Source organism: Ambystoma mexicanum, chromosome 9 (genome assembly GCF_040938575.1).
Source record: "Ambystoma mexicanum isolate Mex_15411 chromosome 9, UKY_AmexF1_1, whole genome shotgun sequence".
NCBI lineage: Eukaryota > Metazoa > Chordata > Amphibia > Caudata > Ambystomatidae > Ambystoma > Ambystoma mexicanum.
Window position 1 is genome coordinate 60959107 of NC_090931.1, and position 19398 is coordinate 60978504.

The 19398-nt window shown below is 45.2% G+C and overlaps 1 protein-coding gene across 2 annotated transcripts in view; it reads left to right on the top strand.

Annotated features, from left to right (window-relative positions):
- NFRKB (nuclear factor related to kappaB binding protein) overlaps positions 1 to 19398 on the top strand; it is a 423246-nt gene that overhangs the window by 391151 nt on the left and 12697 nt on the right. For both annotated transcript variants that reach the window (XM_069614148.1, XM_069614149.1), the window contains exon 25: positions 18370 to 18476. In XM_069614148.1, the coding sequence (XP_069470249.1) occupies positions 18370 to 18476 (107 nt within the window). The remainder of the gene's footprint in view (positions 1 to 18369; positions 18477 to 19398) is intronic.

A 19398-nucleotide genomic window follows, 5' to 3' on the forward strand; every position in this document is an offset into this window, starting at 1 on the left:
ACCTGGCACTTTGAGGATGTCTAGCCGAGTGAAATCGCTTATCAATATGCAGTGCCGTAGATATCTGTAAAATTACAGCAGCAACAAAATGTGGACCATTGTCCGACCAGATGACTCTTGGCAACCCAAACCGCTGGAAATATTCCTTTACCATAATTTTTGCAGTGGTCATGGCTGTGGCGTCTTTGACAGGGAAAGCCTCAACCCATTTACTGAAGGCACAAATGACCACAAGGACATATTTTAAACTATTGCACCGCTCCATCTCAATACAATCAAAATGCATCACCTCAAACGGGACAGAAGGAGGCCCAAAGCTACCCCTTGGAGTTACCGTTCCCCTCCCCTCATTGAGCTGTAGGCAAATCATGCAATTTTGGACATAATGCTGAGCATATTTTGAAATCTTATCATTTACCCAGACTCTCTCTAACATTTTCGTAATCTGTTGGGCACACACATGTGTGGGACCGTGTGCCATAGTAACCATCATAACTATATAGGCATTAGGAAGTAACCATTTCCCTTCAACTGTGTCCACCCAACACCCGTCATCTAATTTCCCAAGCCTTCAGCCCATTTCTTAGATTCTTCTATTGTGGCATCAGCTTGGATATCCCGCACAGACCCAATATCCTCGTCCATTACATAGACATCCCTTGTTTCTCTTAGAGCATACATTTCTGTGCGAAGATCTGTGGCAGTTTGTCTGACTATCTGATCAGCGAAAGCATTCCCTTTTCCTACATCGTCTGTGATCTTGCGATGCGCTGCGCATTTCATGATCGCTAACTGGCTAGGAAGTGCGAGCGCCGAGAGCCATTGTACTATCAGAGGGCCATGTTGAATCTTGGTCCCATGTGGAATCTTGGTCCCATGTGAAGTTAAAAACCCTCTTTCTGACCAAAGTCTCCCAAAGTTGTGAGCCACCCCAAAGGCATACTGACTGTCAGTATATATATTCACTGTTAGCCCTTCGGAAAGCTCACAAGCTCGGGTTAATGCTATAATCTCTGTGGCCTGCGCGGAGTTGTGTAATTTGCTTGGTCTCTACAACCGTGCTCAATGTAGTGACTGCATAAGCAGCTGTGGATGTACCATCCGGAAGTTTGAAACAGGAGCCATCACAAAATAGCTCCCCTTGTGCATTATCCAAAGGAGTGTCCTTAAGATCAATTCTGCCCTTCGTTTCTTGTTCAGTAGTATACAGGCAGTCATTTGACTCATCACCGCAAACAGTATTTTGCGGGAAAGGTAGGAGTTCAGCCGGATTAAGAACACAACACCTAATTTGTATGTGGGGAGCAAATAAAATTAACTCATCTCGTCAATCGTGCGGAAGTGAGGTGTTGCGTTTGGGTTTTGTTCAATAGAACATCTACAGAGTGAGGTACCATCAGGGTTAGATCATGGCCTAGGACCATTCCCTCACACTGTTTTACAGACGCGGCAGCAGCAGCAACAGCTCGCAAACATCTTGGCAAAGTGCATTCGACAGGATCAAGGGCGGAAGAGTAGTACCCGCACGGCCCATTCTTCCCTCCATGTTCCTGCGTTAATACAGCCAAAGCACATCCATCACGTTCATGCACAAACAACACAAAGGCCTTGCTATAATTTGGTGTACCCAAAACCGGTGCAGAGCATAATGCAGTCTTGAGAAGCTCAAATGATTGTTGATGTTCCGATTTCCATGGCAATGGCGAAGAAATGCCCTTCTTTGTCAAAGCCAACATCGGTTTTATCACTAGTGAAAAGTTTGGGATCCATAACCTACAGTAAGAGGCCATACCTATTAAGGCTCTGACTTCCTTCTGTGTACTTGGGACAGACATGCCAGAAATGTGTTTTATTCTTTCAGGTGTCAATCTTCTTCCCTCCTTTGACAGGATGTAGCCTAAATAGGCGACCTCCTGGCAACAATATTGAAACTTTTTAAGCGAAGCTTTGTGATCATGCTTAGCTAGATGGATGAGCAACAATACCGTGCCCTCTTTACAAGAGCTCTCAGAATCTGCTGCTAAAAGCAAGTCGTCAACGTACTGAAGCAGCGTACAAGTAGGGGGCAATTCAAGAGTATCAAGCTGTTCCTTCAAGGCACTACTGTAAATGCTAGGACTCTCGGTGTAACCTTGAGGTACACAAGTAAATGTGAACGAGCGTCCCCCTAAGGTGAACGCGAACAAATATCTACTGTCCTTGTGTATAGGAATACTGAAGAAAGCATTCTTCAGGTCCACAACACTGAAGTAAGTAGCCGTAGCTGGAATCATAGTTAATACCGTCGTCGCATCCGGCACAATTGGAAATTGTGGAGCGACAACTCTATTGATGGCACACAAATCAATTATAAAACTAAACAGAATAGCATTATCGCCTTTTTTGTACACGGGTAGGATCGGACTATTGCACAAACTTCCCATAATCTCCTCAATCACCCCACGATGCACAAAATCGGAAACAATGCTCTTCAAGGCTCGCTCACCTTCAACCGAGATCTTATACTGCGGAATACGTGGCAGCTTGTTTCAATACTATTCTAACAGGCTCAATCTGTAGAGCATCGACATCATTGTCGTCAGCCGCCCACAAACACTCCGGGATATTACTAAATTCTGGTGGCAAAGGTCCAGAAAAGAATTGTGAAAAAGAACTTCTGTGGTGAAATCCTCAAACGCACCTCATCAGGTGAACAGTAAATTACTGCATTTAATTCCTTCAACGGATTCAACCCCAACAAATTCTCTCCACAATTCGAAGTAAAAAAAAAGGGACAATGGTCCGTAAAGGGACCCAAAGAAATGGGTACCGGCGAAGAAACTGGACAAATGACTGGTGTGCCAGAAAACCCTACGGAAAAATTGGTTTGCCCTGACAGTGAAATGTTTGGAACCCGAGAATGATCAATGGAGCACAAAAGTGCTCCAGTGTCTATCAAGAACTGATGTTTCCTATTTTCCACTACCATTTCAATGTAGGGACCTTTCTGACTAGCGGGAATAGGTGTAGGTTCCAAACCCTGCTTCGGGCAATCCTAACGAAACAAAATATCATCAGAAGGAAGCTCCTCAGAGAGGTAAGCAGCAGAAGGGTGATCGAATATGTTTCTGGTATCCACACTCGAAGTCTGATTGTCCTGTGAAAAAGGTTGCTGAGGATCCCGTGAAAACTGACCTCTACCAGGGCCCCCCACCCCAGGGTGACCTCTGGGTCGTCTACCCATACTCCCAAGTGTGTTATTCGACCTCTGTCGAAGGACGGGGCATTGTGCACGCCAATGACCCTCTTGGCGACAATAGGCACACTGGTTAATGTTCACAGGACCCAATGGCACATTCCCTTGTGGAACATACTGACCTCTAATCTGCGAACTACCCCCTCTGGGGCCTCTAACAATTAGTTGTAACAATACTTTAGTCTTTAAGTCTCCTTTTCTCTTTTCAACCCTATCTTTTTCATGATTGACACCGTTCTCGTAGTAATGAGCCATGTGCAGTACTTCTGATTGAGATTTCGCCTGCCAAGCGCTCTCGGAAGACATAATCTGTGACTGGATGTCAGGCAGCAATCCACGCACAAATTTGTCCACAAATAACCTTTTCCCAGATTCTGTGCCTAAATCCTGTCCACTAATGTCCGAGAATACTTGTTCAAACCGATTAAAGAACTCTGTGGCACCCTCAGATTTTCCTTGGACACAGGCCGTAAGCTTGTCCCAAATAATTCTTTTTTCGGGAATTATAGTTTTTAATTTCGCAATGATTCTGTCAGGCAAAGTGGGTATCACCTGAGGCGGTCTCTCACCAGCAGGCCTTTCCCCATCAAGCCTAGTTATATTAGCCCACGTATCTCCCAACCCAGGTGCATCATCTATTGTTCTAACCTGTTTCCACAAATCTATGGGCAGGAGTACAGGGAATAACAATATTGCTTAGGGTGAACACTGAGGACTGCAAGACGGACTCTATCTCTTTATAGAATCCTGTCGGATTTTTCCTAATGTCGGGAATAGATTGCCTAATAGTGTTCACTTCTTGTCGCGAAAATGGGACATGAACAAACTGTGATACTTAATGTGCAGGAATGTCCACAGCAGCTATACCTGCTGCAGCATTAGCGGCAATCTCAATTTTTGGGACAAATGTCGGAGGCACCTCTCTCATAGGCAACTGAGATATAGGCAACTCCGAACGCTTATTAAACAACAGAGCTAAGTCGAGCGCTAAAGCAGTCGAAGAAGTGTCAAGCGAAAAAGCTCTCTTATAAATACCTAGCAACTATGTGGGACAACTAACCTTCTTCCTCACACATTCATCCTGCAGGTACTCTACCATTACCTGAATCACCTTCCTCTGCATTTCTAGCATATATTGACTAAGTGCCATATACCTCAACCGGAGTTATCTATAAATCCGAAATCCATCTAAGTGCATCTTTTGTACAAATTTGTGCTTCCTCAGATGCCCATTTACGACACGGAAGAAATCGTTTCTGTATATACATACTCTCTTCTTCATCATCCTCATTCCGTAACTTCTCCAAATCTCTCCTATACTTAAACAACCTCTCAGCATGCTCATGTACTTTCTCCACAGTATCTCTGGATAGTGCTAAAGTATTCAGATCCCTCAGCCCTTGTGGGAGATCCACATTATTTAATTTACCCCACATTTCACACAAATGAATCCCTAAACCTTCAATAAAAACATTTTTCTCAGGAAAATTATCCATATTAGACAGTGTGGCAAAAACATTAGCTCGGTCATCTCTTTCCATACAATGCTTAGCCCATGCAAGCAAATCCCGCTTTTTATCTGTAGGGACAGTATTACGAGTAACAACCTTCGACTCCGCACCCCGATCAACTATAGTCGGTACAGAACCACTCGGGAGTGGAGGTGCAGGCAGATTCAATGAAGGCGTTATTACTCGTGCAATGGGAAGAGGTAGTAGAGCAGGTGGAGGAACGACAGCGGGAACAATAGGAACAACAGGTTGAGCAGGGAGAGCAGGAATAACAGCAGGAAGAGGTAAAGCAACAGGAAGAAGATCATACGGAGGTGGTGCAGAGGCACCAGGCCTTCGCTCATTTAACAATTTGTCGAGAAACTCGTCAGAAACATGAAGGTCTTTAGAAGGATAGATTTTCTGAATACCGAGTGAGAAAGCCCTATCCATATTCTTAACTGACTCAGACTGTTTGTCCTGATCATACAACAACGCCTTTTCAGCGTTTGTTTAATGACGACGCGCATGTTTTTCCCTAGTCTTAAGCTGCTGCAACGCTTCTTTTTTCCAATTCTGCAGAACATCAAATGCCGCAGGTCTGGCCTTTTTCTTTAACAAGACTGACTCCAAGCATTCAATACGAGGGATATCAAAACTACAATTGATTGGCCACTGAAGTTCGGAGGCATGTCTGGTTTGTCTGTGCCAAATATCATCAAATACTACACTTCCAATGCCATGTTTACAATACATAGTAAAAGCCGGCGACCCCTCCGGGCGGCTAGATTCCAAAGATTGTCGATCGCTGTGGAAAAATGCCCTAAAGCAGCTAGACAATTTCCCAGGCATTTCTCAAAAACTTGGTGTTACCTGGTCAATAATTGTCTGCAGATACAATGCGCCAAATTCAAATTGTCAGGGTTAAATTAAGAGTCGAGTCACGACTCACCTGACCAAACCTAAGGAGGACCGTACGGTTTATCAAAGAACTTACCTAACAAATTTTACCTTGTGTTTGGTGATTTCCGCAAATCTGCCCGCCTCAAAAGTGGACTCTCGTCAAGATGCCGTCTCAGACCGCACGGCTATCGTCCAGGGATCGGATCGTGCAGCGCTGTAGAGGTGTCGCGTCTCGTTCAGTCGGGCCCGTAGTATCACACCGTCCGATCCCGGTCCGATAGTATGCGTCAACCTTCAATGTTCCGGCATCAATCTTGAGGGTCCATATTCGGGCACCAACTGTGAAAAGAGGAAAATAATGAGGCCGGGGAACCCAAAGGAAACACACCAAACACCGGTTACAAAGAAACATACTAAGTACTTTATTTTAAGGTTAAGCAATAACAAAGTCAAATGACAGGTCAGATAGCTATCGGCCCTCAGTGCAACACAACGAACTTCAACGGGGTTGGGACATTCAGGCTTTTATATATTTCTCCAGCCTGTTGTCTAACCCCTTCATGGGTTAACCATTCCATGAATGTGTAACAGGTCTAGGGTCTCTGCCAGGTCAACTCTAATTTATTCATTTGTATGTGCATAGATCAGTTCCGTTGATACAGGTAATCCATTTACATGCAGGTCAACAGAAGGACAAGGTCTCAGTTCACGACCCTAACAAGCGGCCTGCAGGCAAGTTATACATTAGCTGTACGGAGGTCATGCCGACCAGATTCTGTTCGAAATGGCATCGTCCACCATTTTGATGTTCAGGGTGACTTTTAAACAGCAAGAGAACCTAAAATGGCGGTTTGATTCAAGATGGCGACTTACATCAATTTCTAAGGTTCAGACCTTGCCGTAGAGTTATTCGCGTACAGTTTTATACGACTTGGCGTAGGCCAATATACATACAATCGTTTACACTAGGAGGCATAATTTAATATCCAGTTTGACAAACCTGCCTACCTACCCATGCAGCTCTAATGTCTCGTGCTACGTGTTTTATTGTCTTACTATTTGTCTATGTGTTCCTGTCTCTGCGCCCCAAGCTCGAGAGCTACCGGCGCAATACAAATAAATAAATTAAATAAATCCAAAACCATGGAACCCGATCTTCCCTATCGCCCTCCACCCCCCTCACCCACTCTGCCATCAGGCTCCACCCCAACTGGAAGCACTGGTCGCCCAAACATGCCACTAGACAGTGTGGTCAACAATCAAAAAATCTATGTGAAAAAGTGGTTAGTTGTTGGGGTGGGGGGGGGGTGGCAGGGGGTCGTCGTAGCCTTGCTGGGGCTCAGTAGCCTATGGGAGCCCCATGGAATCATAAAGCTATGGAACTTTTGTTTGCTTTAATGTATAATAAGCAATATGCCCATAAGACCTTGCAAGTCCTACAGGCATTGGGCCCACTTCTCAGGTGTCTGACTCCTCTACCGAGGGGTGACAATCCGCAGGACGCACCAGCGATGAGTGATCATGTGGTGGAGGATTATTCTGTCTCTGGTCCTTCGTATTTGGCCCTGTGGCAACGTGCAGTTCGATCCATATCCCTGCTTCACAGGGGTCACTAAAACCCTGGGTGGTGCCGTGGAAATATACTTTGAGCTGTGCCGCGAGGAAAAAATTGGCATACATAATTCCATGAGCTGCCAGCCTGAGCTTGATCACGCCTTCTGAACTTCCCTGGTGTAATCTGGGAAGAAGGCGATTTGCCAGCTGTTGTATATGACGGTTCCTTTAGACCTTGCAATTTGTAACAGTCTTGGTAGTTGAGGAGCTTAGTAATCACTGTGCCAGGTGGAGCCCAGGGAACAGGCGGACCTGTGGGCATCTGGCATGCTCTTTCAATTGAAAAGAAGAAAGCTTCCTAGGTGACGCCAGATCCTCCAGCCGCTGTTCCAGAAATAGCTCCATGCTCTGGCCCTCCGACTTCTCAGGGAAGCCTAGGATACAGATGTTGTGTCAAAAGCATCCATCACTCTCCTCGACCCGATTTCGCAGTATCTTGACCTGCTGCACCAGCGTGGAGACTTGGTGCTGCACCATGTGTATGGCATCCTCCGATTCCGAAATGCGTTTTTCGGCCTCCCCAACTCTTGAGGCCATATTATGCATACTGTGGCGTAGTAGTGAGACATCAGCACAGAGTCCATCGGGTTTGCCCTCTATGAAGTCTGAGATCACTTCTCTCACAGAGAGCCAGTGTTTCAGGGTTTACATCCTGCAGCGTAGAAGTGATTGCAGGCGCATTAGGGGAGGTCAAAGTATTAATGGTGTACTGGTCCATTGTGTTCTGAATTACAGGTCTGGCTTTCCTGCGAGCGCTGGGTCCAACCGCTGAGCCTGCGCTTGTCAATACCCGTGGCTCCGCACCTGTCAATAACTGTGACCCGCTACAAGGATAACACTAACGGCGCAGACAAGCAGCAGTGCCACCACCCTGGTGGACTGCCCTTCCTCCCCACACCACAGCAGCCTCTCATCATGCAGTCAGATCATAGGCTTTCCTCCATACAGCTCAGGCCTTGCGGCCCATGGGCCCCTCATTCCATGCACGAGCCCACAGGCTCCCACCAGTTTGTGCTGGCGTAAGCACCTCAGATCCAAGGTAGGGGCAATGTCCAGGCCTCAAAATCACTGCAGGATGACATGATAGTGGTGTATTTTGGTGTTGTCCCTGCTTTTCGGGGGGTGAGGTACCCCAAAGCCAGTCCTCGCCTCACCTGGGTGTCCCCTCCTCACCTTGGCTCTCTGCTTTTCCACACCAGGTCCTTGTCTCCACTGCTCCGGACCAATGGGCACTCTCCACCCTGCGTAGCTGTCGGGAGACTCCGTGTGGTAGGAGTGTCCCTCAGTAAAATGGCTACCGGGCCACGCTGAAGAGGGAACTCTCCGGATCTAGCACACAACTCGGCACCAGGTTCGGGGCAGACCTCACCCAAAACCCTCCAAGCGTCCCAAGTCAGCCGCAAGGCTTTGGTGGGGCGAAAACAGGATATTGGCAACAGGATTGTGCATGCAGCGCCAGAGCTCTCGCAGCTCATGTGCGCATCTCGTTGCTGCGTGATAACTCCCCCTCGTAGTCTATTCTTGATTAAAACTAAGGAGATGATTCCTAGGGTTCTATCTGGGAAGGAGAGGTAGGGGGGGATCCCTCTAATAAGTCGCATGAGGTAGAAGCATTTCTTTGCTATAGCTTTGACTTGTGGTTCTAGTGAGAGTCCATTGTCCATGTATCCCCAGATTTATTATCATAGTAGATGCTTCCGGTTGGGTTCCCATGCCAGGTGGCCAGTTCAGTTGTGTGTATGCTGCGTTATCCTCTGGGGGTGAGATCATTATTTGTGTTTTGGTCGGGTTTAGTTTGAGGTTTTTGGGTGTCATACAGTATGTCAGTGAGGCATTTGTTGAGGGTGGTGTTTAGGTCTTGGGTTGAGGCTATCTTGACAATGAGTTTTATATCATCTCCATAGTTGTAGGCAGTCAGTCTGTGGTTTCAAATGATTTTCATTAAGGGGAACATATAGATGTTGAAGAGGAGTGGGGAGAGGGTAGAGCCTTGTGGTACGCCACAGGAGATGTTTTTGTTGTTAGAAGTAAATGGCGGTAGGCAAGTTCTTTTAGTTTGGTTAGTGAGGAAAGACTAAAGCCATTGTGAAGCTGAGCCTTTTATGTTGCATTCTTCAAGTCTCTCGTTTAGTGTTGTGTGTCTGTGTGGAATGTGGTTGATATGTCTTGTAGTATGAGGGCAGATAGTTTACTGTTCTCTGTATTGTTTTTTAGGTGTTCAAAGGGTGTTGGGGTAGAAAGCCCACTTTTTACCATATTTGGTTGCCGCCTTTACTTTATTTATTTTTTAAACATATTTTTGTTCAGGTTTTACTGCATACATTTTACCTCCTACAAATAAAGAAGAAAAACAGAAAAATTTGATGACGACAAATTAAACCGGAACGTAACATAGGGAACAAATAGAATAACTAGGGTTACATAGTGCACATAATGACAATCAGGAACATTAATCATCATATACAATTTTGATTTATTTATTTATAGAGCGCTTTACACCAAGGCGCTGGTTGCAATAATGTTCACCCTGGACAGGTCATCCCAAACAATCTACCAACTGTACAATATGAAATCAGCCCAAATATCCAAAGTCCCGTACAGGCTCCTCTCCCATGACACCCCCCCCCCTCTCTTCCTGTAGGCTCACAACCCCCTCAAAACCCCTTCACATAAGCCCCTACACCGACAGCCCAGCCTGGGGGACCCATCACACATGTATAAAAGATTACTCCTCGTCCTTGGAGAGGCCCAGGGGAGAGGGGGAATACCAGGGGGCTTCTCAATGGGATTGGTGGGTGCTGCAAGGGCTAATCAACCATCTGTGACGAAAGCATACTCTAATTTGGATGCCCCCATAATTACCACGAAACCAAGTACATCTGGGATCGGGCATTTTTGTAAGTGTAGAAACTGGCTCTTATAGGGCCATGACCGCCCAGGTGCTCCCGGACCCAACTAATCCTGGATGCCTAATGCTGACCCCAAGCTTAGTAAACCAAAATGTGCAATTGCCTAAGCATCTCTCACCAAGGGGAGCCCACCGGCCAAGTAGAAATAACACCCTGAAGGGCAAGCCAGCTAATAAGGATGGCCACGTGGCACCAGAGCATGTTATAAATAATGCCTGGCCAAGGCCCTGGGGACTACAATTTGGACAGCACCCAATGAGGGGTTCGGTATACTTGCACCAGGTCCCCAAACTACCTCAAAACCAGCCATAATCTAGGGAGGCCTGAATAAACAAATGCTTGCACTGGCTTTCTACCGTACGCCGCTGCCTATTTGTATCGCGGGAAGTCATTCTAAACTGTACTAGATTGCACTATCAGTGGGGAGGCTGCCCATGACCTCATCCGTGTTGATCTTCAGGACCAGAGATCATCCAGTGGCATCCTGGGCTTCAACATGAAAAGCTCTCCAATACCAAATAGAATAATTGTAATCAGTCCCCACCCAGATCATAACATCGATTTCCCATCTGCAATAAGGCCAAATAATATTGTGCTCTGAGGGCCAAATGCGTTACCATTAGGAAAAGGCCCATGGGGAATTGTAGCTGGATGGGGACACCGGGGTTTGATTTCGACGTCACTGTGATTGTGACACCACATGATGGAAGGATGTATTGAATGTAACTTATATTGTTATGCTTATTTGTTTGTTAGTATGTACTTTCATGGCCTCATGGCTGAATAAAGTTATTGATGATGATGATGATGAAATATGTTAGGAAACCCAAGGCCGCCGCGATCCTTAGGGTGGGTCAATGTCATTCTTTTAATCCTTGTCTTCTTACCCTGCCAAATACATTTGTAAATCAGGAAGTCAATTTCTCTAAAAAAATTAATCTCCAACAGGGTTGTGGGTAGCATTGTGATCAGAAAGAGCAGGCAGGGAAGAATGTTAATCTTAATTGTGGTCATATTGCCGAACCATGACAGATTGAGCGCAGACCATCTTAGAAAGTCCTTTCTCAGGACCCCAATCATTTAGTTCACAGAACCTAGTTAAATCTTGAGGGACTCTAAAATCCAAATATATAATCCATGGTTCCTCCTTCATCCTATAAACCGCTCAGACCTCATCCAGGCGCGATCCCTTCCAAACTTATAGGCAAGACATTGCACTATGCAAAGTTAATTTTCAAACCCGCAAAATGGCTGTACGTCATACTATCCAACATTTCCCAGAACAACTCCCCAGAGTCGACAAGGTATCCCAAGATGCCACCCGCAAATTGAGAGAGTTTAAATTCAGCGCCTCTGCACTTGATCCTTTTAATGTTGTGGTTGTTCCTAATAGCTACCGCCAAGAGGTTTGCAACCATGTGAGCTGCTAAGAAAAGCTTACAAGAAAGCCTTTTGCCTAGCGCTGGGTCCTTTGTTGGTAGCCCCTTATCACAGAAAGGTAAGAAACATCTGTGCAGCCAATGTTTTCCGAGGTGATTGAAATCTGAAGGATCTGGAATTTGTAACTAAGGACTTATTTTCTCTTTGCCAAAAGGTTGTAGTCTAAATTCTTAAAGGTTGGTGTGATCAATTTCATTCTGGGTTTGCAACATTTTTAGGAAAGGAAGACTGAGCTGGGCACCTCTTTCGGGCTTTGCCGTTTCCGCTATCTTTGGCTTCGATTTTAAAGTTTTTTGTAATTTTCTTTTTAAGTACAGGATCTTGTGGAGAGACTAACTTCATATTCTTGTCTGCTAGCTTTCTGGAGCACATGGCTGTCTTCCTGGGACAGTCTGCATTTTTTTTACTTGCATGGTTGGTTTTGCGCAGATGGTTTTCCTACACCTCTTCTTTTTTTCATACATTGTTAAGACTGAATGGTCCTAGGCTGATTTAAAGAGACTTTGTTCATTTGATTGGCTCTGTTGACAGACTAAGTAGATGGTTCTAAAAGAGAATTAAGGGATCATCAGTAGGGCCTGAAGGAAATATTTCATTTCTTTGAAGAAGCTCTTTCTCTGTACCATTTCATCCTTTTACATTCGTTCTCATACAGCATTAGAGATTAAACTGTTTGTAATTGTACATTTTAATGTGTTTGACTAGTGCCTGAGGCCATAGGAGTCTGTAGGGCTGGGTGATATCTCGTTTGGCGATATATTTTCTAACTCTATATAGGATGAGACCATATCATTAACATCAATATATATATATATATATATATATATATATATATATATATATATATATATATATATATATATATGTTTACATATGCTACAATGTTTTATTTACATTTTGATATTTACACAGCTGTGTGTATTCTTAAACAGGAAGAGGAACCCTGTACTTGCACTTTATTTTGATCACTGTCTTCTAAATAAAGGTGTTTGGCATCTATATTGTAGTTGGCGGCTTACAACTGAGCATTTAACCCACATGAACTATATTAATATATATATTGTATATCGCCATTCATCCCAAAAATATAGAGATATGACTTTTGGTCCTTATCGGCCAGCCCTAGACGGCAGTTTCTAAATGAATGCAGATCTTGTTCCAGCATATGGAGTATCCCAGGGCAAATTGGGTGCTGTTCCTTGAACCTGGCTTTTGTTGTTGGAGTGAAGTTGGTGAACTGCAGCCAGGGATCCAACACTTTAAACCATCTAGTACAGAAATAATTGTGAAGAAGAAACTAATGGTTCATCCAGTAAACGGGTGTTACACCCGTAATACATAGCATGTTGCAAATCGATAACCTATACATGATATTCAAACAATTACTTTTTTTCAATTTGATATTGGCAATTATGCTTTAAATGTTTTCTGAATGTGCCAGTGTTCCTTTATACAAGGTCCCAAACAGACGCAATGCCATAAAGGTATGTTTGTATGGCATGATTTGGCCTAGGGAGCCAAGCGTATCATCTGGTAGCAGTCAGTATCTGAGTATTCTGGCTCTTCTAGGTTACTAAAAATTAAACGACTCCCAACAATTTAGGTTCCTGGTGCTGGTAAAGGAACTCAAGAATAGAACACTTGTTTGAAACCCCTGGTGGCTTTTATTGGTCTGCCTGGTTTTAGGTTGGTACTGTTTTTCCCGCTGCCCCCCCCCCCCCCACCTCGCCCTCGGCCCCCTCCTGCTAGCAGCATTTAACTCAGAGTATCAGAGTTTGTGGGGCCATTCCCATATTTACCATTTAGTTCACGCCATGGGACTGCACTCCTGCATGTTTCCAACTTTCTCTCTGATGCGCACCGCGCCAAACTCTCTTCTATACTCTTTTGGACCTGTCTGCCACGGCTGACCACTCTTTTCCTCTTGACTGAGTCCTTGATTTAAAAAAAATCTACTATAGCCTGTATTTCCTCCCACCTGGAAAAGCAGTTCCTTTAAAATCTGATGAAACGCGCAAACCTCTGACCCCAAACCTCTCCCTACCTTCCTTCCCCAAGAATCGGTCTTTGCACTTTTACTATTTACTCTATACTGCTGCCCTCGGTAGACTTCTCATTCTTTGGCTTTCACTGTCAACTTTTTACTGACGGTAGGGGATTATTTTTCTCCTTTTCCTCCAGGTGGCTCTCCGGTGCTTCATACTGAACTCTTCAAAAACAGAAATCCTCTTTCTCCCAAATCCTCCCAACACCATCATTGCTCTCTCCAAGTGAATTTTTGCTCCCTTGCAGAAGGCTTGGAGTGTTGGTGTCGGATTGCAATGATCAATAACACCACTTCTGCTACTCCTCCATAACCGTTGCAACATTCAGAAACCATATCCATTTCTTTACTCATCTCTGTACCTTAACTCTGATCTCCACCCTCCTGCTCAGCCAGCTCAAATACTGCTCGTGTCTACTCCTTAGCCTCACTCCTGCTAGACCAAGCCCATAACGTTGCTACCCACACTCTCCACAACCTTCTTACACCAGCCTTATTTCTATGTACCACCACCCTGCTGGTTGGCTCTCTATGCACAACTGCTTCCTTTTCAAGTTCCTTCTAGTCCAGAAAGCTTTCCATGTTCTTACTCCTCAGTTCCTGGCTGACCGAATCTCTGTTCACCATCTTGTTCCCACCACTACTTCTCTGTGCTCAACCTCTGTCCCATGCTCCCCAACCCCCGCCACCACCCACTCCATTGGAACCTACTACCATCACAATGCATGCCCAACTGTGGCTCACTTCAAAGCTCAGCTTAAACTGCCCTTACTTGCCAAAGAGGGAGCTCGTCCTGCCCTCTCTCCTGCCCTGACCCCAGCACTCCTACCAGTGCAAGTAATAAAATAATTTTGTTAATTGGTACAGCATTCCACTTTTGTTTTCAGCACTTTCCAAAGTCAATGTTACCTTTTGTAAGTCGGTCCGTTTTTTTTGTTTGTCCCCGCTGTACTTACACACTCGTAGACTGGCTCATCGCGTGTCCTCATCTTTGTGCTATTATACATGCGTCCTTCCTGGGAATGCCTCTGCCGTCTGCAAATGTGTTGTAATCCGTTTCTGATCTATAGTGACACCCCCTACTCTTCAAATACATAAATTCAAATACTCCCTTGAATTCAACCTACCTTCAGAGAGTTGAATGGTTTACTCTCCCATGAATATCTGATGCAGGGTGTGGCGGGTTGGAAGGAGGAGTCGGACACGCTAAGGACACGATGCACACCCTTTATTGAACTTGTAGTAGAAGGCCTAGCTTTCCCTGTTACTAAAAAAATAAATGCCCTATCTATCTAAGGAAAATCGGAAGTCCAAAGTAAAAATGTCACCATCCAAACGAGCTCCATCTGATCTTAGCACTGCATTAAGCTCACTTAAATAGGCCAAGAGAATGTCTTGCCTGTGCCTGGTCTTTTCTTCTCTCTCAATAGGCTTTTTATTTAGTCTTTCTCTGTGGTACAGATATATCTTGGTGTTATCTCCATGCATAGTCTCTGAGATTAACCCTTGTAGTTCTTCAAGAACAGTCTTGGGTTTTGTATTTTCTGTGGTGCTATATTTAGAATATTTTCCCTTCAGGTACTTTCTCAAACTCTTGTCATTACTAGAAGACTCTTTCCTGTCTTTCCATTCATGCTTTCCTGGGGTGGATTTAACTTAACCCCTTTTTAGGCTTTCTTCGTCTTAACTTCTCTGTTTTACAGTGTCTCTTCTTTTATCTTGTTCATTCAAAAGTATTATATCCTGTTTCTCATTACATGTTTCTATGTTAGACTTTCTCCAGTCTTCAGTTCTGAGGTCTTATTGTTTCTTCACTTTCTCCTAGGAAACTTGCTGCCAGTCTATGCTTGTTCCCTACTCGGCGCGTTTTATAAATTAAGTAAAGGATTGCTTAAACCCCTCTTTTATATGCTTTTCACTTCTCTTTTTAACTAGTTTTTTGTTGTTGATATCTCATCCTTAGTTTCCCTCTTCATATAATAAGCCTCTTCCCTGACTGGGTTATTCGTTACTTGCTTACAATTCCAATTACAAAGCCTTAGCATTACTTTCTCATCCTTAGGACTGGGACAAGTTTATTTGGATCTATAATGGTGCCCCAGCAGCCTCCTGATTCCCTCAGTAGCTCTCTATGCTGGGGAGGATGGTGGCGCTTGGCTGTCACTCGGGTGTGCTTTCTAGTTCTTCTCACTCGTTGGCTTCTCGTTCCCAGTTCTTCATCTGGTTACTGATCTGCACTCGCGCTGGTGGTCAGAAGCCATCTACGCTTCCCGCACCGATGATATTGGCGTTATTTGGGCATTCCTGCTCACCATTCTGCACGTGTGGTCATGCCACCAGTGGATAGCTAATTCCTCTTTCCTTCCTCACAATGCTTTCCTTACATATGTACACACTGGGCCCCCAGCGTCTTGTACTGGCGTTCTCTGCCTCGTTGAAAGTAATATGCTCCGCGACTTTCAATGAGGCTGCCTTCACTCCAACTCCCTACCTTCGATTCGTCACGAGGGGGCATAGTTGGGTTGTGTGTCTGTAACTTTGATGTTTTAATAAGCAGGTCTTGGTTCCCATGCAAAAGGTTCCTGTGCATGGTGTGAAAAATCACGGGCATTTGTCTATTCCTTCCCAAGGGGGAGATAGCCCCTCAGGCTACGGGAGTGAGTCTGCTCCTCAAGACCCTCTCTAGGGGTCTGGGCAAGGGGCAACCTCCAAGGAAGTGGCTTCCCCCTTATGGGACAAGGACTCCTGTTCCAATGAGGAAATCCCTAGATCTGATACCATATCTGCCTATATGGGACTGCCACCTATGAAGACTAATCTGTCATCCTTATATTTGGATTTAGGCAATGTGGGAACAAACAGCCATACCAAGGAAAAAGAAAGGTCACTTTAAAAAAGAGATGTGTAAACAACTGGGACGACTAACCCTTGGAGAGAGAGCATGGTACGCATGGGGAAGACCCCTGATGTGATCACTCCTTGGAGAGGCAGAGCAGAGTGAAGCCCACAACTTTTGGACAGGCAAGAACGCCAGAGAGATGACGAATCCTGCAACAGGAGAACCGCTGCCTGAACTGGAACTTAAGACCTGTGCAAGTTGGTGGCGTGTCCACAGCTGCATCGTGGTAGACGAGGGGCCCAGCTAATGAGACAGAGACCGCCCGAGAAGGGAATGCTACAAGCGTCCTGCTGCCCCTGTCTGTAGACTGCATCGGGCCGAGAATGCGACACTGCTGAAGCCAGACACAGATGAGTGCAACTAAGGAAGCAGAATTCCCAAGTGCGCACTAACCCCTGCAAGGTTTCCCTGCGTCGTAAAAGTTACTGAGGAAACCGGAAAGGCAGGAGGCTGCTGGGGCAATGTATTGGGAGAAGAGAAACTTCTCAAAGTCCCAAGTATGAAAATCGAACATTAAATGAGCAGAATTTAAGATACATGCAATTAATGCAGCGCGAGACGAATAACACTGTTTGTCAAATAGATAAAAGGTGGAAGGCAATACCCTGGAGGAAGGGAGAACCCCCCACGTTACAGAGGCTTAAAGACAGGAGAGAGGTCATCATAAAGAAGTGTAACCAGTGTTGTGAAAAGAGACTGTTAAGAGCACAGAATAACCAAAGCGACAATTCAGTACCAAGAACCCAGGAGAGGAGGAATCATAATTCGCATAGTCATACAAAACCTAGGGAAGACTAACCCCCAAGAGTATAAGAGATGTACAACTAAAGACTCCTGGGTGACAGCAAATTCCAAGGAAAATTGTTGTAAAGCTGGCACTAAAAGAGTACAAGGCCCACAAGTATACGGCAAGAGCTACAGGAGGTCATGAAGGAAGGCTTGAGAGACTATCAGGGAAGATATCTTAAAGAAGCATATATTGTTAACCTCAGGATATAGGATACAGGCTTAAAGAGAAAACTGCTGGAAGGAAGGCAAGAAGAGAGACGACCAAGAGAAGAGAGACATTCTTTTGACCCATTTTGAGTTATTCGTGTTAGTGATAGGGTCAGATAGTTCGCTTTGGGACTGAGGACAGTTCATTTTGGACCATCTGATGACAGATTAGCACCTTTTAGTTAATTCAGATAGGTGGGCGATCCCTTTAGAAATGGGGAAATATGAGCATTCTACTTAGAATTTCATTAAAGAAAAGTGACCTGTCCTTAATGTGCCCGACTCCTCCTTCCGACCCGCCACAGTGGTTAGGTCTTGTGCCTGTAGCTTCTGTGGTTTACTAAGCAGATCTGGCCTCGCATGTGGAAGGTTCCTGTGCATGGTTAGGTTCTCTGCCTGTAGCTTCAGTGATTTACTAAGCAGGTCTTGGCTCCCATGCAGAAGGTTCCTGTGCATGGTTAGGTTCTGTGCACGTAGCTTCCGTGGTTTACTAAGCAGGTCTGGCCTCCCATGCAGAAGGTTCCTGTGCATGGTTAGGTTCTGTGCCCGTAGCTTCTGTGGTTTACTAAGCAGTTCTTTGCGTCCATGTGGAAGGTTCCTGTGCATGTTAGGTTCTGTGCCCGTAGCTTCTGTGGTTTACTAAGCAGGTCTGGCCTCCCATGCAGAAGGTTCTTTTCCCCAAGCTCTTCCACGTTGTCGACCTGTTTATTTTTTATGTGCTAGCCTTGCACTGATACAATCCTGCATTTGCCTATGAAGATTGATCTCTAATTGACCCCCATATTCGTTCCTTTTCCCACCTGCTGAATTCATCTCTGATGTGTATGTTCTGTTTTCAGGGTAAACTTCCAGCACGGATCAGCGTCCCACTCTCCATGATCAGCCAGCCTGTAAAAGGGAAGAGCCTCATGACCTCGCCGCTCATCAAGGGCAACCTGGGGACGAAGTGAGTACTCCAGACTCTGGGCAGGCGGGGGTTAAAGCAGTAAACTGTGGATTGAACATTAACGATGTGAGTGGGGAAGAGCTACAATAAGCATATTCTCTCCGTAATGAGGGGTGGGGGCGTGTAAAACTATGGTTCCCACTGTCACGAAACGAGGGGTTAAAATTGCGTGTGCATAGTCTATCCTGGGCTCAAAGGGCAAAGTGTTGAAGTGTTAACAGGTAGATGTGATACCATCAGGAAAAGAGGGGTTTACGTTTTCAGGTGCAGCTTTTTGCAAAAGGAAGTATTTACAGGCCTCCTATGCTGGTGTTCTGGAAAGGCAAGGGTTAAAGCTCTGCAAGACTCTTTTAGTAAAGGCGAGAGTAAATGTTCTTTGTTGCCTGTTTGTGTAAAAATATCTGCTTGTAAACTTGCAACAAATGTTTTGGATGAAAGCATCCCCCAAATTCAGAATCTAGTCTGTAAGTGGTTGGGGCTGTATATGCCTCGGTTGAGGAAGGCACTTGCAGAATGTTGATTATGCAGAAGGCAACGGGCACCACCTAAATAACCCTTTGCAATTATTTCAATCATGTCAAGAATGTACTAGGCGCTAGCAAAGCTTGGATTGCACTATCCAGAGAGAAACACATAAAGAACCCCCAAGGTTGCCGGCACCCCTTTAGCCAACACTGGGAAAGTCTATATTCCTTGCAGAATGTTGTCCACTCAAGCAAGCAATCAGCACCACAGAACTACTCCAAGCGGTAGTTCTGTGGTGCACCATCTGGCCATTGCGCGTCCTCTGGGAGTCGCAGGCGAGCCTGCCAGATTGATGTTCTGCAGACCATGTTTCTTAAGATGACCTCACCTGGTTCTGCCTCCAGGAAGGATGTGGCGAAAAGGTCCCCTGCAGACGGAAATGTCTTCCACTGACTGG